Source organism: Bos taurus, chromosome 20 (genome assembly GCF_002263795.3).
Source record: "Bos taurus isolate L1 Dominette 01449 registration number 42190680 breed Hereford chromosome 20, ARS-UCD2.0, whole genome shotgun sequence".
NCBI classification, from domain to species: Eukaryota; Metazoa; Chordata; class Mammalia; order Artiodactyla; family Bovidae; genus Bos; species Bos taurus.
Genome location: NC_037347.1, coordinates 7,730,820 through 7,756,505, shown reverse-complemented (window position 1 = coordinate 7,756,505; position 25,686 = coordinate 7,730,820). Strand labels below are relative to the sequence as shown.

The window sequence follows — 25,686 nt, the reverse complement described above, 5'->3', positions numbered from 1 at the left end:
GTCTCTTTTGCTGTCTCGTACACCAGGTTATTGTTTACCATCTTTCTAAATTTCATATATATGCGTTAGTATACTGTATTGGTGTTTTTCTTTCTGGCTTACTTCACTCTGCATAATAGGTTCCAGTTTCATCCACCTCATTAGAACTGATTCAAATGTATTCTTTTTAATGGCTGAGTAATACTCCATTGTGTATATGTACCACAGCTTTCTTATCCATTCCTCTGCTGATGGGCATCTAGGTTGCTTCCATGTCCTGGCTATTATAAACAGTGCTGTGATGAACATTGGGGTACATGTATCTCTTTCCCTTCTGGTTTCCTCAGTGTGTATGCCCAGCAGTGGGATTGCTGGATCATAAGGCAGTTCTATTTCCAGTTTTTTAAGGAATCTCCACACTGTTCTCCATAGTGGCTGTACTAGTTTGCATTCCCACCAACAGTGTAAGAGGGTTCCCTTTTCTCCACACCCTCTCCAGCATTTATTGCTTGTAGACTTTTGGATCGCAGCCATTCTGACTGGTGTGAAATGGTACCTCATAGTGGTTTTGATGTGCATTTCTCTGATAATGAGTGATGTTGAGCATCTTTTCATGTGTTTGTTAGCCATCTGTATGTCTTCTTTGGAGAAATGTCTATTTAGTTCTTTGGCCCATTTTTTGATTGGGTCATTTATTTTTCTGGAGTTGAGCTATAGGAGTTGCTTGTATATTTTTGAGATTAGTTGTTTGTCAGTTGCTTCATTTGCTATTATTTTCTCCCATTCTGAAGGATGCCTTTTCACCTTGCTAATGGTTTCCTTTGATGTGCAGAAGCTTTTAAGGTTTAATTAGGTCCCATTTGTTTATTTTTGCTTTTATTTCCAATATTCTGGGAGATGGGTCATAGAGGATCCTGCTGTGATGTATGTCGGAGAGTGTTTTGCCTATGTTCTCCTCTAGGAGTTCTATAGTTTCTGGTCTTACATTTAGATCTTTAATCCATTTTGAGTTTTTTTTTGTGTATGGTGTTTGAAAGTGTTCTAGTTTCATTCTTTTACCAGTGGTTGACCAGTTTTCCCAGCACCACTTGTTAAAGAGATTGTCTTTAATCCATCAAATGTATTCTTTTTAATGGCTGAGTAATACTCCATTGTGTATATGTACCACAGCTTTCTTATCCCATTTATCTGCTGATGGACATCTAGGTTGCTTCCATGTCCTGGCTATTATAAACAGTGCTGCGATGAACATTGGGGTACATGTGTCTCTTTCAATTCTGGTTTTCTCGGTGTGTATGCCCAGCAGTGGGATTGCTGGGTCATAAGGCAGTTCTATTTCCAGTTTTTTAAGGAATCTCCACACTGTTCTCCATAGTGGTTGTACTAGTTTGCATTCCTACCAACAGTGTAAGAGGGTTCCCTTTTCTTGATGTGATGAGCTGTCTAAAAACATGCCTCCCCCATTGGCCCTTGATGGTCTCATCAGTAGTTGCAAAATAAGCACTGCCTAATTTTAGGAGTGAGGCAGATCTTATCACGAGAGCCCTGGAGTTCATGCCTGAGAGATAAGCAAGTTTCATTAGAAGGAGGCACTTTTTAGGTGCTTGGGATGTTTGAGGCATCAATGAGAATAGGCTGTGCCACTCATCGGTAAAAAAATAATGTATTGTTGACAATTTGTATTGGCCCCTCATCTCTCTGAAAGAAGCTGTCCATTTAAAACATGCTAATGCGTGCATGCGTTCTCAGTCGTATATAACTCTTTGTGACCCTATGGACTGTAGCCCGCCAGGCTCCTCTGTCCATGGAATTTTCCAGGCAAGAATACTGGAGTGGGTTGCCATTTCCTCTTCCAGGGAACCTTTTCCACCCAGGGATCAAACCTGCATCTCCTCTGCCTCCTGCATTGCAGGTAGATTCTTTATCGCTGAGCCACTGGGGAAGCCCCAGAACATGCTAATGCAGAAATTAAATAACATGCATCCAGCAGCCTTAAAATGGCTGGGACTTTTAAGGTACTTCCATTATATTACCTCACCCCATGGACTGCAGCCTACCAGGCTCCTCCGTCCATGGGGTTTTCCAGGCAAGAGTACTGGAGTGGGTCACCATTGCCTTCTCCAAATCTTCACTATACAGTGAGGTAAATATTATTTTCCCTAAAACTGAAGTATGGAGAAGTAATGACTTTCCCAAGTTCACACATCTTGTTAAATGGCATAGTTGGGGTTTGAGTTAAGAATATGTTATTTTGAGATACCATGGGAACATGCTGGGCAAGCTTGCTACCATCACTAGTCTTTAAGTCCCAGTAAGGTAGGGAGTCTCATCTGTTTGGTTACTACTCTATTTCAATACCTAGAACAGTGCTGGGTACTATAAATATTTATAGAATGAATGGGCCTGCAGTGCAGGAGACCCGGGTTCAATTCCTGGGTCGGGAAGATCCCCTGGAGAAGGAAATGGCAGCCCACTCCAGTATTCTTGCCTGGACAATCCCATGGACAGAGGAGCCTGGCAGGCTACGGCCCATGGGGTTGCAAGAGTCGGATACAATTTAGCAACGAAACCACCACCGCAAACACACCAGGTATTCACTCCAGGGCTATATTTTGTAGTTGCTTAAAGCTTTTTGACGAAAGGCATGGATATCTCTCACTAGTTACTTTAGTTTGGCTTTCTCTAAGTAGATGCCAAAATGTCACGTTCAGAATTTAATTTTATATCAGTTTCGCCCTGTCACAGACACCAAAGGAGTTTAGTTGTTGGTCTATAGACTAAACATTTAAATATACTTAAATACAAATATTTGTAATACACAAAAAGAAAAAAAAATCCTGACAATTGCCCCAGATCTTTTCCCTCATGTCTCACTGTGTAAAAATCCACACTAGTGTTAAGTTCCTAATCAAAGTGCTTAATGTTTTGCATCTTATCTTTAAAGTCCTTGACCTGTTCTATTGTCATAATTCACCCCAAACATATACAGTGCCAGGTTAAGAGACAATAAAGTACTTTGCAAGACAGTTTGAATTAAAATGTCTAATTGTGTCTTTGTGAACTTGAATCTGAGGGCTTCCAAAAATGAAGTGCAAAATTATTTTATCATTTGAAAGTATTTCCATCTATCTTTCTTCCCTTGATACAATCATGACTTTTAATTCTAATCACTTAAAATAGTTTTTTGTTCTTTCATCGCTTTCATAGTTGACAAAAGTTCACATTTCTACCAGTTTTTAATTTAATTTGTGTGGAAATTGAGGACAAGGTTTGGGAAGCTGACTGTTAGCACAGGGTAAAGCCTGGCAGTCTTTGGGATAAAGCACACACTTCTCCAACTGGGGGGAAATCCTTGGTATTCAGAGAAAGGATTAAGTCTGCTTTTGTGTTCCTGTTCGCGGACACGCTTAGTCGGTGTGGTGGGCTTCCTTCCAGTTCTGTGTAAATAAAATTGTCTCCTGAACAATATAGAAGCAAAGTCCTCAGCCAGCGGCTGTGGGAGTGGCTCTGTGGGAACAGAGGGCCAGCAAGCTGCTGAAGGGCGTGTGAGCGGGTCTGGGGAAATCCCACATTCCAGTCTTAGGCTCCAGACCTCAGGAGGCTGACTGGAATGTGATGGTAATTTAGTCAGTGGGAACTTGTGTTGGTGAGGAATTCTGAACATATGGAGCATGGTGGGTATATAGCAATGGTTTTCCAATTTCAGGTACATAGACGTCTCTTAAAGCTTAAGAATGAGATATCCTATGTACCCACCCCCTACCTAGAGTGTTGTTTGATAGCACTGGGTCTGGGGGCATTTTAAAATTATTTCCCACCAATAATAATCTCATTATGTATCGGCTGAGGTGCTGATAGAGATACAACAAAATTACAGAACGTTGCTGTCATCATGAAGATTCCTCCTCTGGCCACTTTATAGCCGCACCTCCTTCTCTCCTGTCTCCAACTGCTGGCCATCACTAATCTGTTCTCTGTCATTTCAGTCATGACATATGTGTCATATATACGTTGTACAGATTATATACACTGTATGTCCCTTTTGGATTGACTGCTTTTCACTCAGCACAATTCTCTCCATCATTCAGATGGCTGTGTGTGTCAGTTGTATGCTGTGGTGTGGATATGCCACAGTTTCTTTAATCGTTCACTTATTCAAGAGCACCTGGTTATTGCTGGTGTGCTCAGTTGCTCAGTCGTGTCCAACTGTTTGTGACCCTGGGGACTGTAGCCCACCAGGCTCCTCTGTCCATGGGATTTCCCAGGCAAGAATACTGGAGTGGCTTGCCATTTCCTCCTCCAGAGGATCTTCTTGATCCAGAGATTGAACCCACGTCTCCTGCATTGGCCAGCAGATTCTTTACCACTGAACCTTCTGGGAATCCATGCACACGTGAGCACATGAGCAGTCACATGCAGATTTGTATGCATATTTAAAGTATCATTTCTCTGGGATCAGTGCCTGGGAGTACAGTTTGTGGGTTGTATGGTTGGTAGTTGCATGTTTAATTTTATAAGAAACTGCCAACTGTTTCTCAGAGTGGATGTAACATTTTACATTCCTATCAACAGTGTACTGGTAAGCCAGTTTCACCACGCCCTCACCAGCATTTGGAATCGTCACTGTATTTTATTTAACTATTCTGAGCGGTGTGTAGTAGTGTCTCGTTGCGGTTTAAATCACATGTCCCCAGTGGCTTATGATACTGGACGTCTGTCACGTGCTTACTGGCGTGTATGTGCATGTCCTCTCCGGTGAAATGTCTGTTTCCCCAGTGGCTTATGATACTGGACGTCTGTCACGTGCTTACTGGCGTGTATGTGCATGTCCTCTCCGGTGAAATGTCTGTTTCCCCAGTGGCTTATGATACTGGACGTCTGTCACGTGCTTACTGGCGTGTATGTGCATGTCCTCTCCGGTGAAATGTCTGTTTCCCCAGTGGCTTATGATACTGGACGTCTGTCACGTGCTTACTGGCGTGTATGTGCATGTCCTCTCCGGTGAAATGTCTGTTTCCCCAGTGGCTTATGATACTGGACGTCTGTCACGTGCTTACTGGCGTGTATGTGCATGTCCTCTCCGGTGAAATGTCTGTTTCCCCAGTGGGCTTATGATACTGGACGTCTGTCACGTGCTTACTGGCGTGTATGTGCATGTCCTCTCCGGTGAAATGTCTGTTTCCCAGTGGCTTATGATACTGGACGTCTGTCACGTGCTTACTGGCGTGTATGTGCATGTCCTCTCCGGTGAAATGTCTGTTTTCCCAGTGGCTTATGATACTGGACGTCTGTCACGTGCTTACTGGCGTGTATGTGCATGTCCTCTCCGGTGAAATGTCTGTTTCCCCAGTGGCTTATGATACTGGACGTCTGTCACGTGCTTACTGGCGTGTATGTGCATGTCCTCTCTGGTGAAATGTCTGTTTCCCAGTGGCTTATGATACTGGACGTCTGTCACGTGCTTACTGGCGTGTATGTGCATGTCCTCTCCGGTGAAATGTCTGTCCTTGTCTTTTGCCCATTTTCTACTTGGGTTGTTTTCTTACTGTTGAATATTGTTATTTTTTATCTATTCCAGAGACTCACCTTCAGGCAGATGGGTAGTTTGTGAATATTTTCTCTAAATCTGTAACTTCTGTAATTTTGGTAAAGTTCAATATGTCAGGTTTCAGGCTCTTGGTTTCAAGTCTAAGAACTCTTTATCTAGCATGAGATTCCAAAGATTTTCTCCTATGTGTCTTTTTCTAGTTTTACATTTTTAAGTTTTATAGGTTTATGTTTTACATGTAAGTCTGTGATCCATTTGGAGTTAATTTTTGTATAAAATACGAGACTTTGGTCAAGAATCTTTTTTATTTTCATCTGTGGATGTTCATCTGCTGTAATATTGTCTGTTGAACGGGGCTGTCCATCTTCCAATAAATTGCTTTGCTCTCTGTCCAAATCTGTTGGGTGTTTTGGGTTCCTATTTTGTTCCGTTGATGTGTGTGTATCATTCCATAGTGATAGTTATGACCGTATATGGTAAATCTTGTTAGGTAATAATAGATCTAATAGTAAGTTCTATAATAAATCTTGATATTGAGTAGACAGCTCTTTCACTTTATTATTTTTCAAGATTTTTTAAGCTATTTTGGTTCCTTTATCTTTGGTATAAATTCTAGAATAATCTTGTCTAGATCTCTAAAAACTTACTAGGTTTATTAAGAATTGCATTAAACCTTTTGAGGAGAAGTGACATTTTTAGTGTGTTGAATCTTCTAATCTATGAACGTGGTGTTTATTTAAATCTTCTTTGATTTCTTTTGTCAGCATTGTGTAGTTTTTAGCACACAAGGTCTCTGTATGTTTTGTTAGATTTGTACCTGTGTATTCTTGTTGGTGGTTTAAGAATCATTTCCTGAGATGTATTTGCCCCAAACAGATAAAACTGTGAGCAAAGTTGAAAAGTCCAGAAATAGTGATAAACTTTCTAAGGGGGTGTAGGTGTATTTTGGTTTCTGTTGCAGTGATCTTCAACATGGATGTGTATGTGTGGGGTCATCAGAGTCTGAAAGACTGGCATTCACATTGCTCAGCAGATTCTCTGCATACCAGCTTATGATTCTAAGTGGGTTTCTTTGTAGATTTTTCAACAGAGATTTTTCTACAGGTTCAGTTCAGTTCAGTCGCTCAGTCGTGTCTGACTCTTTGCAACCCCATGAATCGCAGCACGCCAGGCCTCCCTGTCCATCACCAATTCCTGGAGTTTACTTAAACTCATGTCCATTGAGTCGGTGATGCCATCCAGCCATCTTATCCTTCTCTTCCTTCCTTGAGAACTTCCTTGAGAAGGGGACTTCCTTGTCGTCCCCTTCTCTTCCTGCCCCCAATTCCTCCCAGCATCAGGTTCTTTTCCAATGAGTCAACTCTTCACATGAGGTGGCCAAAGTATTGGAGTTTCAGCTTTAGCATCAGTCCCTCCAATGAACACACAGGATTGATCTCCTTTAGAATGGACTGGTTGGATCTCCTTGCAGTCCAAGGGACTCTCAAGAATCTTCTCCAACACCACAGTTCAAAAGCATCAATTCTTCGGTGCTCAGCTTTCTTCACAGTCCAACTCTCACATCCATACATGACCACTGGAAAAACCATAGCCTTGACTAGACGGACCTTTGTTTGCAAAGTAATGTCTCTGCTTTTCAACATGCTATCTAGGTTGGTCATAACTTTCCTTCCAAGGAGTAAGAGTCTTTTAATTTCATGGCTGCAGTCATCATCTGCAGTGATTTTGGAGCCCCCAAAAATAAAATCTGACACTGTTTCCACTGTTTCCCCATCTATTTGCCATGAAGTGATGGGACCAGATGCCATGATCTTCATTTTCTGAATGTTGAGCTTTAGGCCAACTTTTTCACTCTCCTCTTTCACATTCATCAAGAGGCTTTTTAGTTCCTCTTCACTTTCTGCCATCAGGGTGGTGTCATCTGCATATCTGAGGTTATTGATATTTCTCCTGGCAATCTTGATTCCAGCTTGTGCTTCTTCCAGCCCAGCGTTTCTCATGATGTACTCTGCATATAAGTTAAATAAGCAGAGTGACAATATATAGGTTTTTGAAATCCTCAGTCCCTGATTCTACTTGTGACCATCAGTTAATGAATTGGCCTTCTGGTTACTCATCTTTCTCTGTCATCTTGGTTAATAATAACCTGCCTCTTGATCCATTTGTGATGACAAATCAAGCTCCTACCTGAGCACTGAGTTTGTGGACATGGTCAGTTAGCCAATGTGAATGTCAGTTTTCCTGAGGATCCCTGAATATGCCCCATACCCTTCCTTCAATCTATAAAAGTATTAAAACTGCAAATCGAAATTATAAAGTTGTGTAAACACCCAGAACATAGAAGATAGCAAATGTTTTTCATTTGGCTATTGATAATTGAGTTAGTTCAATATCATATAATCACATTATGTTGATGTCTTCCTTTTACCTATTGATTACTTACTCTTTCTTTAAAAGGTATCTGTGGAAGAGAACTGATTATGGTCAGAAATCCCAGGAATTTATTCTTTATTTGCAAAGAATGCATTGAACTATATGAAAATTGCATGTTCTTTTTAGTGTTTAAAAGGTGAAAGTGAAGTTGCTCAGTTGTGTCCAACTCCCCATGGACTGTAGCCTACCAGGATCCTCCGTCCATGGGATTTTCCAGGCAAGAGTACTGGAGTGGGTTGCCACTTCCTTCTCCAGAGGATCTTCCCAACCCAGGGATTGAACCCGGGTCTCCCACATTGCAGGCAGACACTTTACCCTCTGAGCCACTTAGAACTGACTAAATTTTCAAACCATCATTGAAATGTTATTTTTCTCAGTTTTCAGAAGAAAATGCAAATAAAATGAAGAAAATATATGGGGAATTCTGTAGCCATCACAAAGAGGCTGTTAGCCTCTTTAAAGAACTCCAGCAGAATAAAAAGTTTCAGAATTTTATTAAGGCAAGTATTTTAAAACTCTTACAAAATGGTAAGCCAATGTAAAGTTCATGCTTGTTTTTTACATGATCTAAGCAAGGTTCACATCTAGATACTGTTTTTCAGGGAAGAAGGAAGTGATATGTGTGTGGCAAAGATAGAAGACTGCTTTTTCTGTGTTAGTAAAATATTTCTCCCAAATCATTTACTTTTGTATTTATATTTGTGAAGACATGTTCTCCATACTTCTGAGCACCTTTGTCGTATCTTATGAAGCTACTTCATGCTGTGACAAGTAATAAGTCAGAAGAGTCACAGTAAAGATAAAGAATCCACTTCAGCCCCACTGGATTAATTGCAAGCAAATCTGTGACGCACCTCATTTCATATATAACTTGCATCTCTGAACAATATATATTTTAAAAATTACAGTGGCGTTATTGCACTTAAATAAACAATAGTTCTTTAATATCTTTAAAGAGTTGGCCAGTGTTCAAAATTCCCTGATTATCTCATAAAATTGGATTGCTTAAATTAGGATCTGACCAAGGTTTAGATATTGTATGCAGGGCTTATGTCTTTTAAATCACCTTTAAATTGAATGTGCCCCATCCCATTTTTTGGTGTCCAACTTATTGAAGGAATTTGTCCCTTAGAGTTTCACAGACTCTAATTTTTTTATCTACCTTTTTAGGAATGCTACCAGATTCTCTCTTTTAAAAAAATACATGGGTATTAAGAACTTGAAAAGAAGACTGAGGTTTTTAGAAAAAAGTTGCCCTGATTAGAGGAAACTTTAAGGACTATTCTAAAGAACAGCATACGTAGAGGAAAACCTGTTGGGAAAACAAATAGTTAATTGCAAACTCCTGTTCAAAATATAACTGATTTCTGACTGCTTTTCAAAACTTTTGCTATTCATGAATCTTAGCACTTATATGTATTAAAACTTGCTCATTTTGGAATTAACTGTATCAGAGTAACTTGAAACTTATTAATCTTGGAGATTTGGGTTGTTGATATTAATTTCAAAGTATACAGTTTAATGAAAATAATGTTTTTAATTAATGATCATGCACGTTATGTCTGAATAGAATGATACCATTGCAGATTCTTTGTATTGTTAAATTCCTACCTAAAAAGAAAATACAGGTAGTGTTTGTGTATATTAAAATATGTATGCATATATATTTTAAGCTCCGAAATAGTAACCTTCTGGCTCGACGCCGAGGAATTCCAGAATGCATTCTGCTGGTCACTCAGCGCATCACAAAATACCCTGTCTTGGTGGAAAGGATATTGCAGTACACAAAGGGTGAGTGATGACTCCTGGGGTCAACATTTGCCTCTTTCGTTAGGTTTAAACATAGCCGAGGTGTTGTAAACAGCTACAAATGTTTGTGGCATCTGATTCATAAAGATTGTTCATTATAGAAAAACTGTAAAGCCTTAGGATTTGGATCCATTTTGAAAAGTTCTCTTTCGTAATGTGACTTGGCCAATAGTCTGAATGCCTCCAAGCAGCCCAAAGCAAGTAGGCTTCCTCATACTCTGACCCTGCCTTTCCCATCTCTATTTCCCCCATATCCGAACCTTAATACCTCTTCTTCTTCATCTTCCTATTACCCTCCCAGTAGTGATTTGTTAGATTGAGGATGATTTATGAAGGAGCTATTTTTGACCCTGTCAACTCATCAAAGACTAATATCTGGGAATCCTCTGAGACACTGTTAATTCACATGGCTGTTCTGTAAGCTCCTTGAGGAGTTATTAGTTCAATAGGTAGTCCTGTGGTTGGTACAAATAGGTTATCAATAATAGAACAGTGCAGTGAATGGATAGGTAAAAGTGCCTGTTCCTCAAGGATCAGGCTTATTGATCATGAGTGAATTATTAGGATGGTAGTGTATTATGTTAACAAGGGCTTTGGTTTGACCTTGTGTAAATTTGCGTGGCCTCTGCAGATACTTGGCTCTGCCACTCATTAGTTGGGCAAGTTAATGAAATGAGCCTCAGTGTTCTCCACTACCAAATGAGAATACTAGTCCTTATCTTATGGAATTGGTGTGAGGCTTAAATAAGATGGTCTCAGAAAGTGCTCAGTATACAGCCTAATATAAATAAGGTGCTTGATGAGTGGGAGCTATTTTTATTATTTGTATTATGATCAGTTATCTTGAAGACCATGAAAATGATAATGCCCACTCTAAAAAGTCAGCTTTTAACATCCTTTCATTGGTAGGGGTCTCGGTGAGTAGAAACACATGATTTAGTCTTTCCATTTTTTTAGTCACATTAGAATGTGAGTTCCAGAGAAGGCAATGGCACCCCACTCCAGTACTCTTGCCTGGAGAATCCCATGGACAGAGGAGCCTGGTAGGCTGCAGTCCATGGGGTCGCTAAGAGTCGGACACGACTGAGCGGCTTCACTTTCACGCATTGGAGGAAGAAATGGCAACCCACTCCAGTATTCTTGCCTGGAGAATCCCAGGGATGGGGGAGCCTGGTAGGAGGCTGTCTGTGGGGTCACAGAGTCGGACACGACTGAAGTGACTTAGCAGCAGCAGCAGAATGTGAGTTCAGTCAGGAATGGTAGCACCCATTCCTTATGTCCCATTTTTTATAGCTTCCTATAATTAATATACAAGAAAATATAAGCACAATACAAAGAGACATGCTTCATAATTTTGTTCTTGGTGAAAGAATGAAAACGAAATCAAGACTTTCAGTTTGTATCATGGTTATATTTTCTTTCTTAATTTTAATGTACATCTAAGAGCTATCAGATTGTGTGAGGTCAGCTACTGCTGCTCCAAGAATCGTCCATGTCAAATTCCAGGTAGAATGTGAGACAGTGATTGCAACTTGGTGTGTCAGAAGTGAGAAGTGTGAATTCTGGCTCCTCAGGTGCAGCTGTCATAGTGACTGAGTGAACACTACCTCCTTAGTTAAGTCAGACCTCTCCCCCAGTTCTTTCTCTGGCTTCTGGGCACACGAGATCCTGTGACTCTACTAGGGCTGTGCTTTTGGACTGTGATTAGAATACCCTTCACCTGGAGATCTTGTTTACAAGCAGAGTCTGCTTCAGTAGGACTGAGGTGGAACCCAAGGCAAGCATTCCTGACGAGACTTCTGGGTGGCACGCACATTCCTGCACTTTTGAGTTGCAGGCTGTTAAAAGACAGTGACTTATCCCTGAAGATCCGAAGACTTGGAGCCTTTTCTTGCCTTATTTTAAGTCACTTTGTAATTCAACTTTGATTTTCTCTACTCAGCTTTCTTATATTTGACATACACTCTTTATAAAGAAGAATCTTTATTTTTGGTGGTGGGGACTGCAGCTTAGGTGAGTGACGGGTAGTAAGGTTGCAAAGTAAAGGCAGTAGGCTCTACCGTGGGCAACGAGAAAATCTCCCTTGTTAACCACCGTGTCTGATCTGTTCCTTGGTTGACTGACTAAGCCTTCATGTACCCGTTTAAGGCATTTAGAGCCTGGAACGTTTAGATCCTTTGGAGGACAAGTCCTTATTCCATTTCACTGCTATTTCTGTGTATTTACTTCTGGTGCTCTAGGCTCTAGAGAATCTTTTATTTTCTCTGTTGACTTTCTTTTCTTCTCTCCTTCTAGCGGTTTCTGACTTCCTGAAACTTTCCCTTTCAGTTCCATTCACCTCAATAAACATCAATTAGTTTTTTAAACACAAAATTTAGAAAATAGTTAAATTTATTTCATCAGAAGCTCCAGGAAGCTGTTGCAGAAACTCCTCTAGAAGTTTTTCTTCAGAGAGTCTAGAGATAAGAGATTTGGCCTGAATTTCAAAGAATCGTAGTTGGGCTGATGATTATCTACTCTGTTGGCATAGCTGACGTAGCCATGCAGCACAGTGCCTTGGTCCCAATTTTTGAGGCTGAAAAGATGTTTTAATACATATTATTAGTATATTTATCTTTATGCTAATGCAGTTGTAAACTATAATTTTGAATGTTACTTTTTATGGAGCTAGGGATCCAGGAAGGCAAATGAGTCTGGTGTCCATTCAAGTCACACTGCAGCCTCCTTTTGGGAAAGGATTCCAGGTTGAGCTTGTAGCTCAATGAAGTTCTGAGGAGCTTGGTATGGGGACTGCTTGATTACTCATATCTGGGCAGGTGGAAGGAGGGCTGAACTTGGGATATGATAGTCACGGCTCTGGGAAGAAGGTCAGACCAGTCTCTAGAACTCAGACATCATGTAGTCACAGTGTTCTGCTGAAGTATCTGATAAGGAAATCTTCGTAAGGACACATTTTAACCATCCTTTTGGGCAGGAGGGATGCAGGAGTGATGATAGAATATTTTTTCCCTCTTTTTTAAATATTGGCGTTTAGTTGATTAACAATGTTGTGATAGTTTCAGGTATGCAATAAAGTGGTTCAGTTACACGTGTTCCTGTCTAGATTGTTACATAATATCCAGCAGAGTTGCATGTACTGTACAGTAGGTTCTTATTGGTTGTCTGTTTTAAATATACCAGTGTGTATATGTCAGTCCCAAACTCCCTAATATTTGAAGTCAGTCCAACATTTTTGCTATGGGATTTCTGCTCTTTAGATGATGTATTTAACTTTTTTTTAACATTAAAGAAAAAGTGTCTCCCTCAGCACTCCGGCTTATTGCTTGGTGTCTGTTCTTTCTTTTTCCCATGCAGAGAGCACTGAAGAACAGAGAGACTTATGCAAAGCTCTTTGCTTAATTAAAGACATGATTGCAGCTGTGGATTTAAAAGTCAGCGAATATGAGAAAAAACAAAAATGGCTTGAGATCCTAAATAAGATCGAAAACAAAACATACACCAAGCTCAAAAATGGCCATGTGTTTAGGAAACAGGCACTGATGAGTAAAGAGAGGACCCTGTTATATGATGGCCTTGTCTATTGGAAAACTGCTACAGGTCGTTTCAAAGGTACTGCGGCTCTAATAGGCCAGTTTCTGTTTCTAATGCGCATTATTCATTTAACAGAGGACAGATTTTCCAAAGAAAAATGGTTCAGCAATGCAGGCACACACACAAACTGTGGGTCAGTGGAAAGACTGCTGCAGGGTTGAGTTGGAAACCTCAACAGACAGAGGTGGCCCACCCTGCACACCTTTGGGGAGAGTTTGCTGCCCCCAAGCAAAAGGCTTCCTAAGTGTTGCATGGGTTTTCAAGTTTGCGATCAAGTCTGAATCAAAGGCACTGAGAATCCTAATTGGTGGCATGGAAATATTATTCTGGAAAATATGCCTACACACCCAGAGTCTATTGTGTGCCAAGCCAGCCCAGAACTCAGACCATTGAGGAGAGAAATAAACTCTAAACATCTTTGGTATGGAGTGACATAATGCATGAATATACATGTTGACATTGGGGGTGTTCGCTACTGAGCAGACATCTGTTAATCTGGTCAGAGTTTAAGACAGTTTATTCTGATCCTTAAGGAATGATTCTGTAGCTAGCACCTTGCCTGAGGCTTTGTCAACACTGGCCACTGGACTTAATAGGACCTTGGTTTTCACTGAATATTTTCCTTCCATTTTTGAAAGCTACAACATTAAATTTTGCTGGAGATTTAGCTGTACCGACAATGACAGGCACAAGCATGCACTTAAATGCCACTTACTTACTATGTTATCTCTAAAGTAAGCCTTTAGCTATCATAATATAGGCATTTTAATAAAAGTTTTATAATTAGACTAAATCTTAGCTTTTTAATATTTAGTTTGTTTAAATTAAACAGGAAATGATAATTTTAATAAGGGCATTTGAATTGTGGTTTGCTTCATTAATACTAGTAATTTTTTTCCTTTGAAGATATCCTAGCTCTACTTCTAACTGATGTGCTGCTCTTTTTACAAGAAAAAGACCAGAAATACATCTTTGCAGCTGTTGTAAGTATTCAGCCATGTGATGAGTATTTCAATTACTTTAATCCCACATCTTCTTGGAAAATGCCTGAAATGCATAGTGAAATTAACAAGATCATCGACAAGATCATGCCTGTGGTATATTCCCATTATCAGTGATTACAGTGTTCAGTAACAAGCATCCAGTTGGTTTTCCAAGCATGATGTGAGTTGATTTATCATAACCAGGACTGGTAGTCAGTTGATGCAGCAATTTGATCAATTGTGAAAATACTGAAGTATTTTGATACTAGTTGGTGAATGTGTCCTTAGTCGCTCAGTAGTCTCCAACTCTTTGCAACCTCATGGACTGCAGCCCGCCAGCCTCCTCTGTCCATGGGGATTCTCTGGGCAAGAATACTGGAGTGGGCTGCCATGCCCTCCTTCAGGGGATCTTCCCAACCCAGGCATCGAACCCAGGTCTCCTGCATTGCAGGCAGATTCTTTACCGACTGAGCCACCAGGGGACCCTCTGCTGCTTGACTATCTTGGTCTTCCCTTCAGAAACCCCCTCCCCTCCCATTCCTGACTTCCCAGCAACTGAGATATTAATGCTGCTTCCCTGGTGGCTCAGAGGTTAAAGTGTCTGCCTCCAATGTGGGAGACCCAGGTTCGATCCCTGGGTCAGGAAGATCCCCTGGAGAAAGAAATGGTAACCCACTCCAGTATTCTTGCCTGGAGAATCCCATGGACGGAGAAGCCTGGTAGGCTACAGTCCACGGGGTTGCAAAGAGTCAGACACAACTGAGCGACTTCACTTTCTTTCTTTCTTTCTGGTACCTCACTCTCTTTATCCCTGCTGGGCAGTGCCTGCTGTACCAGTTGCTAACTCCATTCGTGCTGTCCCTTCTGCCAAACATGAGAATACCATCCTGGTATCTGAAGTGTAAAGAGGCTTCTTTCTTCATTCTCCCATAGTGGCTATTAGATAATAAGGCTGTTCATGTAATACTTATCTTTGTACTGTGTTATTTAATCTCATTGCCAGCACAGAGTGAGGCATAGAATAGCAGTAAAACCAATATTTTATAGCATGTCTTATGCAGCATCTTGTGGCCCACAGTGACTCAGTTAAAGATGGAAGATGCTGTCAGTTAACCCCTTATCAGCATTGTGGAGCATCAGGCCCTGTTATAGGGAAGAATCTAAGATGTGGTACCAATGTGAGCAGCATAATGGAAGCTGTCTGCAATGTTGGTACTTGTCATCCATTGATTGATATGGAATGAATTACTAAACAGAATCGGCCACTTTATGGAATCACCAGTGGATGTGATGTAACAATGAGGCTGAACGTAGAAGTTGCTTTACCTCTTTCCCTTGGGCAGGGGTTGTCAACTCCAGTGTCTTCAGGGATTGGGCAGGAAATATATTAATTAATGAGTAAACCAGCCTGGACTCTTGCTGTCAAGGAACTGGTAGTGGTAGAGACTGCAGTGAACCAGTGAATCCATGCCCTTTCCTGCAGAGGGCAGGATGACTCAGCCATTGCCTGTGTTTTAAATGAGGGCATGGGCCCAGGGTTGCTAATCTTCTGCTTTCCCTCAAAACCCAGAAATCTAGTGTTTTTATTTTAAAACAGTGAAATGCTCGGTTTTTAGAGACTGGAAAATTATTTCTAAAAAGCTCTCTGCAAGCTGACCTAGGCCTTTGCGTCACTGGTTTTTGACATCTGTCTCCAAAGCAGCCAGGTTCCCTCCATTCCTAGAGGTTCAACTTGAATTCTTGATCGTCCCTAGGGTCCCTGTGTGGTTCATACGCGTAATCATGGTCCTGCCCCTGATGCCTCCTGGTCTATGGTGGTTAAATGTAAGCTACTTTCTATCCACTGACCTGTTTTTCATTTTTAAAATATCTGACCCCACCACCTCCTCTCCTGCAACACTAAACTACTAGTTCAAATTATGTGTGTGTGTGTGTGTGTGTGTTTATATATATTCAAACCTATTCTGCCTCTGCCTCTTTATGTACAGAGGCTGCTGACCTTGTAAGCTGAAGGTGAAACAGCATTGCAAGAAGGAAGGTAGATAAGGTCTTATATAGTAAACCCATAATCGAGTAAGGTATATTAAACGTGCTCACAGGTGCTCCCTAATTAGAAAGCACAGCATTCCAAAAGCTTTGGCACAAAGCAGCTTTGACTTCCACGAGCAGAGGCAGCACCCAAGACTGAGTAGACCAATGGTTTGTCCCATGGTGGGTTGGTTTTTTGTGTTTGCTTCCCTGAAGAATTGGATGAAGATAGAGTGAAGTGATCCTCTGGTCATACCCTTGCACACAACTTCAGATGTGGTGAAGCTGGGTGATGCTGGGAAAATAGGCCAGCACTAAGGAGTCAGCAGGGAGGGCTGGAGCGGCATGTTCTGGATAAAGGCATCTCTTGGTTCCTGGGGCAGAAGCAAAGCTGCGTGCTGCAGCCAGCTCTGTAAACAGTGGTAGAAGCCACAAACCAAAGAAGATTCTTCATATTTAGCCCCCAGAGTATTCATTATGTAGGCATTCTTTTGGCCATTTGTTCAACTATCGCTACCTACCAAAATTAGCATTATCCATGTTTTTTTATTCATCTTTGAATCCCCAATGCTTAGAAGGAGGCCCTGAAGGATCACAATAAATGTTGATAGGAAAAGTGATTTAATCAGCCAAGTTTTAGACTTTGTTCCTATTTCCGTCTGATGGGATTATGCCAAATAGAGTTCTGTGAACATTTACTGAGTTCCCTACTTTATTCAAAACAATGTGTTAGGTATATGAAGATGAATTAGACCCACTTCTGCTCACCAAGAGCTCACCTATCAGTTGGTGAGAACAAGAGGCATTTGCACGTGGGAGTGAGCCTCTGTGCTTGGTACTGTGGTAGCAGGAGACACTGGTCCTGGAGAATCTGGGGTCTTGCCTCTCTTTGCTTACCTTTCATTTTAATAGATTTCTCTTTGTTGCTTGGGGTTCTGTACACATCACCTTGTGAAAACACTGTTGCTGTTAAGTGCCAAATCCAAGGGTCACTTTAGGTCTTCCAACCCTCTTAATCTATTCATAATATTTGATACTCTGTTTCCATGCCCTTCGAGAGAAGTCTCTCTATCCCTCACTACTGCCTTTTTGGATATTTTTTCCTATTGCTCTGATTGTTCTTTTTAAATGATATCTTTTTAAATCATCAATTCCTAAGGACATTCTCTTGCATCCTCTTTTCCATCCGCGCTTCACCATATCCTTTTCATTGGAGATCTTACCCACTTCCACAGCCCTTCCGGAAAGGTTGCAGTGGGATATTTGCCTAATACTGTCGCTTTCCTTAGCTATTGTGTTTTGAGAGACCCTTCCTTTAAGTAGGACGCTGTTTCATCTGCAGCTCATCCTGTTTTATGTAGGATCAGAAGCCATCAGTTATTTCCCTTCAGAAGCTCATTGCTAGGGAAGTTGCGAATGAGGAGAGAGGAATGTTTTTGATCAGCGCTTCATCTGCTGGTCCCGAGATGTATGAAATCCATACCAACTCCAAGGAGGAAAGAAATACCTGGATGAGACGGATCCAACAGGCAGTAGAAAGGTAGCGCTTCCTTCTGTCCACTATTGCGGGAATGGACTTGTTCTGTTGGGGAAAATAATCTAACCATGTCTCCCCTGCATGAAAGCTCAGCCTCAGCTAGAAGGGTCTGCTCCCTGCCCCCTGCTCCCGCCTGCCATAGCCCCTCATCTGCATCTGTGTTCTCCACGCCTCCCTGCATGTAACGCCCCGTCTCCTTCTGCCTGTGTGACTCCCGCCCGTCTTGGTACATCTGTGACCCAGCATCTTCATGAAGACCTCCGCAGTTCCACTGGTCTCTTCCTAACCTGAAATCCCTTAATACCTGCTCCCAAAGCATTTATTTGATGCTTGATATCTGCTACCACCTTGTAGCTGTCATTTTATTTATGTATATATGTTTGGTTGTTAGATTGGAAGCTCCTCGAGGGCAGGGACCATGTCTTCTGTTTTTCTGTGTCCATAATTCGGAAGAATCATTCAATAAACAGTTTTAGACCAGTGGATCTGTATCAGCTGACCCCTCATTGCTGGTGCCATGACAGTTTTTATAAATGGGGGTGTGAGGGTGATCGTTCTTAATGGTAATTTGATTAGATCTTGAAAGATGTATAAAACTCCTCCACTTCCACTGCACTCCACCCAGCCTGGCACCCTACCTCCATCCGCCTCTAGTCTCTCTACTCTTACCCTCATTGAGAATGGAAATACCCAAATGCAGTAGAAAGCAAAAAGTATTCTTTTAATTGTACCTACTCCTGGCATTGGTATTGTGTGTGTATATGTTTGTGTATGTGTGTGTTTGTTGGAATATTTGAGTCATCCTAAACTGCTCACTTTGAAAGCTCTCTTACATTATGCAAGCTCCATTATATACTCAAGAAAACCAAATCTCTTGGCCAGGGGGCATGATGAATTCTCTTTATGCTAAATTTTTCTTTTCTGAATAATTCTTCTGCCAAGTTCCCATGTCTTTCTAATGAACCTAAAGAGACCTGGGTTTGGTTTCAGTTGTCTCTCTTGGCTGTTGTCTTTTAAAGTTGCCCAGAAGAAGAAGGGGGAAGGACAAGTGAGTCTGATGAAGAGAGGAGGAAAGCTGAAGCCAGAGTGGCGAAGATTCAGCAATGCCAAGGTACAGAGCAGACGCCCCTGCGTCCCGCTCACGCGGTTCTCCTGGGAGACTGGGAAGGCCCAGGTGGCGTGAATAGGAGTTCAGGACTGAGTAATTAATTTTGTGCATGCACCCACGGCCCACCCTGGCTGCTCTCAAAAATTGTATATATATTAATATATATTGACACTAGAAGTGCTCAAATAAAATGAGGCCCTACCTCTTCCTCCTTAGTGATTAAAATACACATGTTTAAAATCCTGCGTATAACATGACAGTAATTAAGGCAGTGTGGCGCAGGTAGGCACGGGAGCGGCTGTCTAGCGTTTTTAAAGATTAATTTATTCTTGGCTGCGCTGGGCCTGTGTTGCTGCACAGGCTTTTCTCTAGCTGTGGTGAGTGGCGACTGCTCTCTGGTTGTGGTGTTTGGGTTTTAATCTCACGTACAGATTCCTGGGTGGAGAGAAGCCGTTGCAGGGGCTTCTCTGGTTGCAGAGCACGGGCTCTCGAGCGCAGGCTCAGGGGTTGTGGCACGTGGATTTAGTTGCTCCATGGCACGTGGGCTCTTCCTGGACCAGGGATCGAACCCTTGTCTCCTGCATTGGTAGGTGGATTCTTTACCACTGAGCCACCAGGGAAACCCCGTTGTCTAGTGTTTTGATTTTAGATCCCAGCACCATTAGGCCACAGGTGACTGACTTTGGACAAGGATCATCGGAACTCTGGTCCTTGGTTTCCAAATCTGTGAAATAAGGAAATTAAATGAGCTCAGTGATTCTCACCTCTCACTGGGCATTAGAATCACTTGCAGAGGTCTTTAAAAATTCTGATGCCTGGATTTCACCCTCAGCCAACTCACCCAGAATTTGAGGGCGATGGGCTGTACACGCCAGTATTTTAAACTCCCCTCTGATGATTCTGAGGCAGACTGAGAAGCCCTGGATTCGCTGCTGGTTGGGGTCCCTTTAAGCTCTAAGAATTCTGTGACATGCTGAAATTAGAGGAAGACGATGCATGCGAAGATGGTTAAAGAAATTGGATGTTGAGAAACCAAAAACGTAAACCGGTATGTTTGGTTTTGACCAGGACTGGCTGAAGGCCGAGCGTTCCAGCCCTGGCGTTGTTTTCCCTTGCGGGAAGCGCTCATCAGGGACAGCGCCGCCTCAATTTTCATTCCTGAGCTTCATGTTTAGTCTTAATAGAAAACAGCCTGAATAAACAAAGATTGGCTTTGCAAGGTTTTCTGGAATTAGGGGAATTGGAAGGGAAACGAACATTTATTGAGTACAACAAATTTATAGAAGAGACAGTGGAAGATGTTTAATCATCTGCTGGAAGCTACAGTCACCAAATAGAAAGTTAGGATTTGAATCTGTTTGTCCCACCCACTGACTTGTACTTGACCTGTTCAACCGTCCTGCTTGCTAATTAGCAACATTTTTGTCTTAGAGCCTGGGTTTTCATTTGTTATATTCATGTGACAATTTTCAATGATAAATACTATTTCTTAGAAATACTCAGTAACCAAGATCAACAAATTTGCACATATTTGGAAGAGAAACTGCATATCTACGCGAAACTTGGAGAACTAAGTGGATTTCAGGATGTCCATCTAGAGCCCCACCTCCTCATTCAACCAGACCCCGGAGAGCCTCCCCAGGCAGCCTCATTACTGGCCGCAGCACTGAAAGAGGGTAAGTTGCTTCCAAAAGGATTTTTCTCAACAGACTCCCAAAATGTTTATTAAGCAGCTACTATGTGCCATGTGTTGTGGTCTTGGAGCTGAAGATACAGCAGAATAAATCCTTATTATTCAGAGACAGAGTCCTTACTGATTCCAGAAACAGCAAAATATATTTTTTAAAAAAATGTCAGTTTGGTTCAAGTGCTATGAAGGAAAATAAGGATAAGGGGAATAGAGAGTGATGGGGTTGGCTGCTGCTGCTGCTAAGTCACTTCAGTCGTGTCCGACTCTGTGCGACCCCATAGACAGCAGCCCACCAGGCTCCCCCGTCCCTGGGATTCTCCAGGCAAGAACACTGGAGTGGGTTGCCATTTCCTTCTCCAATGCATGAAAGTGAAGTCGCTCAGTCATGTCTGACTCTTAGCGACCCCATGGACTGCAGCCTACCAGGCTCCTCCATCCGTGGGATTTTCCAGGCAAGAGTACTGGAGTGGGGTGCCATCGCCTTCTCCAGATGGGGTTGGGGAGGTTCTAATTTTGTTAGGATGACCAGGGAAGTGCTCTTTGATATGGTGATATGTGAGCAGACAAGAAGGAAGTGAAAAAGCAGAGTAGACAACTGGAGAAAGAATGTTCCAGATTGGAGAAGTGCAGGTGCAAAGGCCCTGAGGCAGGCGAGCACCCAGCTCGTTTGAGGAACAGCAAAGGGGACAGTGCAGGTGGAGGGAAACAGGGGTGGAGAGTGGCGGGAGGAGTTACAGCGCCTAGGCCGCGGGGTACATAGATGAGACCAAGATTAAGTACTTGGAATTTCATTGTGAGTGACATGGGAAGCAGTACAGAGTTTTGAGTAGAGGAATGTCTTGGTTTGTGTTTTTAAAGGAGCCCTATGAGCACAGTGTGGGAGAATAACAGAGTCTAGGGCATAACCGCGGGAGTTGCTGGCTGAGGTAGGTGGAGGACGAGGTCAGTGAAGGGGAAAAAGTTAGGGAGATGAGAGGCCAGGGTGTTGGAGGACCGTGTTCATAGAGTTGCGATGACAGAGAATTTTGACAAGAGTAGCACTGGGGGAGGGGAGAGGACTTATGCCAGGTGCCGTGTTGTTTGAGAGTCTGTAGATGAATGACAACCAGGAGGGCCAGTAAGTGGTATAAATCTGGTGGCATAAAATTCAAAGGAAAAACAGGTTTAGGGAGGAAATAGGGCTAATAGACTGGAAGTGACAGTAGGGACGGAGGGCTTGGGAGATAAAAAAGCCACCACCTGAGAGTGGCAGGGGATGCGGTCATTCAGCACACGGGTTGATAAATTACAGACCGTGGACTAAATGCGTCCCACCTCCCACCACGTGTTCTTATAGCGATAGTTCTATTGGATCACAGGCACACCCATGTGTTTCCTCTCGTCTATGGCTGCTCTCTGGCTACAATGGCAAAGATGAATAGTTGCAACAGGCAACTGAATAGTTGCAGTAGGCCCACAAAGCCTAAAATATTTACTCTCTGGTTGTTTGCGGAAAACATTTGGTAAGTTCTGTCTTAGAAATCTCAGTACACTACCTCTGGAAGAGGATTTAGAAATCATGGAATCTGTTGCATCTGTTTCACAGTTGAGGAAACTGAGCTCTTAAGGAGGGCACGTGTGCTCAGTCGCTCGGTCATCTCTGACTCTTTGCAACCCCATGAACTGTAGCCCACCAGGCTCCTCTGTCTATGGGGATTCTCTAGGCAAGAATGCTGGAGTGGGAGAAAAAAAAGGAATACTGGAGTGGCTAGCCATGCCCTTTTCCAGGGTGTCTTCCCAACCCAGGGATTGAACCCAGGTCTCCTGCATTGCAGGTGGATTCTGTAGTGTCTGAACCACCAGGAAAGCCCAAGAATATTGCAGTGGGTAGCCTATCCATTCTCCAGGGGAACTTCCCAATCGAGGAATCAAACTAGGATCTCCTGCATTGTAGATGGATTCTTTACCAGCTGAGCTACCTGGAAAGCCTGAGGAGGGCATCAGTTCAGTTCAGTTCAGTCACTCAGTTGTGTCCGACTCTTTGCGACCCCATGAATCGCAGCACGCCAGGCCTCCCTGTCCATCTCCATCTCCCGGAGTTCACTCAAACTCACGTCCATTGAATCGGTGATGCCATCCAGCCATCTCATCCCCTGTCATCCCCTTTTCTTCCTGCCCCCAATCCCTCCCAACATCAGAGTCTTTTCCATTGAGTCAACTCTTCGCATGAGGTGGCCAAAGTACTGGAGTTTCAGCTTTAGCATCATTCCTTCCAAAGAAATCCCAGGGCTGATCTTCAGAATGGACTGGTTGGATCTCCTTGCAGTCCAAGGGACTCTCAAGAGTCTTCTCCAACACCACAGTTCAAAAGCATCAATTCTTTGGCACTCAGCTTTCTTCATAGTCCAACTCTCGCATCCATACATGACCACTGGAAAAACCATAGCCTTGACTAGATGGACCTTTGTTGGCAAAGTAATGTCTCTGCTTTTGAATATGCTATCTAGGTTGGTCATAACTTTTCTTCCAAGGAGTAAGCATCTTTTAATTTCATGGCTGAGTCCACTGATGGAGAATCTCTCACTCATTTATTCATCAGATATGCTTTAAGCATCTACCTACCATGTGCATACCAGATCACCTTACCTGGCTCCTGAGAAATCTATATGCAGGTCAAGAAGCAACAGTTAGAACTGGATATGGAACAACAGACTGGTTCCCAATTGGGAAAGGAGTACATCAAGGCTGTCTATTGTCACCCTGCTTGTGTAACTTATATGCAGAATACATCATGCGATATGCTGGGCTGTATGAAGCACAAGCTGGAATCAAGATTGCCAGGAGAAATATCAATAACCTCAGACATACAGATGACATCACCCTTATGGCAGAAAGTGAAGAGAAGCTAAAGAGCCTCTTGATGAAAGTGAAAGAGGAGAGTGAAAAGCTGGCTTAAAACTCAGCATTCAGAAAACTAAGATCATGGCATCTGGTCCCATCACTTCATGGCAAATAGATGGGGAAACAATGGAAACAGTGACAGACTATTTTTTTTTGGCTCCAAAATCACTGCAGATAGTGACTGGAGCCATGAAATTAAAAGACACTTGCTCCTTGGAAGAAGAGTTACGACCAACCTAGACAGCATATTAAAAAGCAGAGACATTACTTTTCCAACAAAGGTCTGTCTAGTCAAAGTTATGGTTTTTCCAGTAATCATGTATGGATGTTAGGGTTGGACTATAAAGAGAGCTAAGCACCAAAGAATTGATGCTTTTGAACTGTCGTATTGGAGAAGACTCTTGAGAGTCCCTCGGACTGTAGGGAGATCAAACCAGTCAGTCCTAAAGGAAATCAGTCTTGAATATTCATTGGAAGGACTGATGCTGAAGCTGAAACTCCAATACTTTGGCCCCCTGATGCAAAGAGCTGACTCATTTGAAAAGACCCTGATGCTGGGAAAGATTGAAGGCAGGAGGAGAGGGGAAGATAGAGGATGAGATGGTTGGATGGCATCACTGACTCGATGGACATGAGTTTGAACAAGCTCTGGGAGTTGGTGATGGACAGGGAAGTCTGGCGTGCTGCAGTCCATGGGATTGTAGAGAGTCAGACTCGACTGAGCAGCTGAACTGAACTGAACCATGTGCACTATTGTTGGTGCCAACTAAGGAAAGAGTAATGCTTTCATAAAAATCTCTAGGAAACAATACACAAAGAAACAAGGTAATTTCAGAAAGCCAATAAGATAATGGGATTGGATGAGGGGAAGGCTTTACTGTAGAGAGGTCAGGGAAGATGCTCTGAGGTTATGTTTTGAGGTGAGAATTGACTGATGAGAAGCCAACTGTCTGGAGACCTAGGGGAAGACAATTCCTGGGCTGAGAGAATGTGAGTTTGTAGCCCCTGCATCGGAATGAGCTTGGCATGTTCAATGAAAGAAGGAAGGCCAGGTGGCAGGAGGCAGAGGAGACTGTGCTATGGGTGGGCAGGGACCAGATATTTCTAGACTGTGGTTAAAGAGAGAGGGAGAGAGAGATTTTATTCCAAAACCAATGGAAAGTTAGTTGTTGGAAGCTTTTAATCATGGGTGTAGCATGATCTTATTTATGTCTTGAAAAGAATGAGGGTTGATGAACGGAAAACAAGATCAGAAGGAGAATAGTTTGCCTGGAGACTGTTAAGAAGCGGTTACAATGAGAGAGGCTGGGGCCTTGGTCTAGACCAGGACTGTTGGCAATGCAAGTAGGGAGAAGAGGGTAGAGACAAGCGAGTTTTTAGAAATAAAGCCCAAAGGCTGGATTGACATGAGCCAGGGGCCCTCTCATTATCCTTGATGATGTCTTTATCACATAAGTTACATGCTTGCAATTTTAGCCTGTGCTGCTGGGCGTTCTGTAGTGCTCTGATACCTGGCTGGCAGAACTTGGCGCTGATGTGCATTGCCCTGCAGTAGACTTAGTTGTATATGTCTCTTTCCTCCTCTGCAAACTCACCTTATTAGCAGATGCCCAGTGGCCCCCAGAGTAGGTGCTCAATGACTAGTTACTAAATTGAATCACTGGACAGAGTGTTTTAGAAATATTTGTAGAATCCTCAGAATTATACTATTCTCCATGCTAATTGCAGACTTTTCCTTGTCATTAAAAACTTGCCTTTCTCAGTGTGGTGTTTCCCAGTCTTACCAGATCTCAAGAGGAGCCTTTGGTGCTCTTTAACGTTTAACTCCTCTGTTTTCTTCTCTGGATAATCTGATCCAGTAGGTCGAGGGTAAGGATTGGGAACCTGTATTTTATTTAAGGCATGTTTGGGGAAATTCTCTTTTGAAGAATAACTAATATTTCTGAGTAGTCAGTTTGAAAATCCTAATGCCTGATATTATATTTAAATTAACTGAGCTTCAGGAAGTTTTTTTAAAGCATACTATTTTACTGAAAGTTGCATTTGAATTATTTTTACTGTGAGTTTTTAAAAAAAAAAATTGAATTAATCCTATATCAT

General features: G+C 42.3%; 1 protein-coding gene across 15 annotated transcripts in view; it reads left to right on the top strand.

Annotated features, from left to right (window-relative positions):
• Positions 1 to 25,686, top strand: part of ARHGEF28 (Rho guanine nucleotide exchange factor 28) — a 344,670-nt gene that overhangs the window by 271,204 nt on the left and 47,780 nt on the right. For all 15 annotated transcript variants that reach the window (XR_009491884.1, XM_059878798.1, XM_059878797.1 and 12 more), the window contains 7 exon segments: positions 8,338 to 8,460; positions 9,634 to 9,751; positions 13,124 to 13,378; positions 14,267 to 14,343; positions 17,733 to 17,911; positions 18,928 to 19,019; positions 20,510 to 20,692. Coding sequence is in view for 14 of the 15 variants with exons in the window: in XM_059878798.1 (XP_059734781.1) it covers positions 8,338 to 8,460; positions 9,634 to 9,751; positions 13,124 to 13,378; positions 14,267 to 14,343; positions 17,733 to 17,911; positions 18,928 to 19,019; positions 20,510 to 20,692 (1,027 nt within the window). In the remaining variant the exon portion in view is untranslated.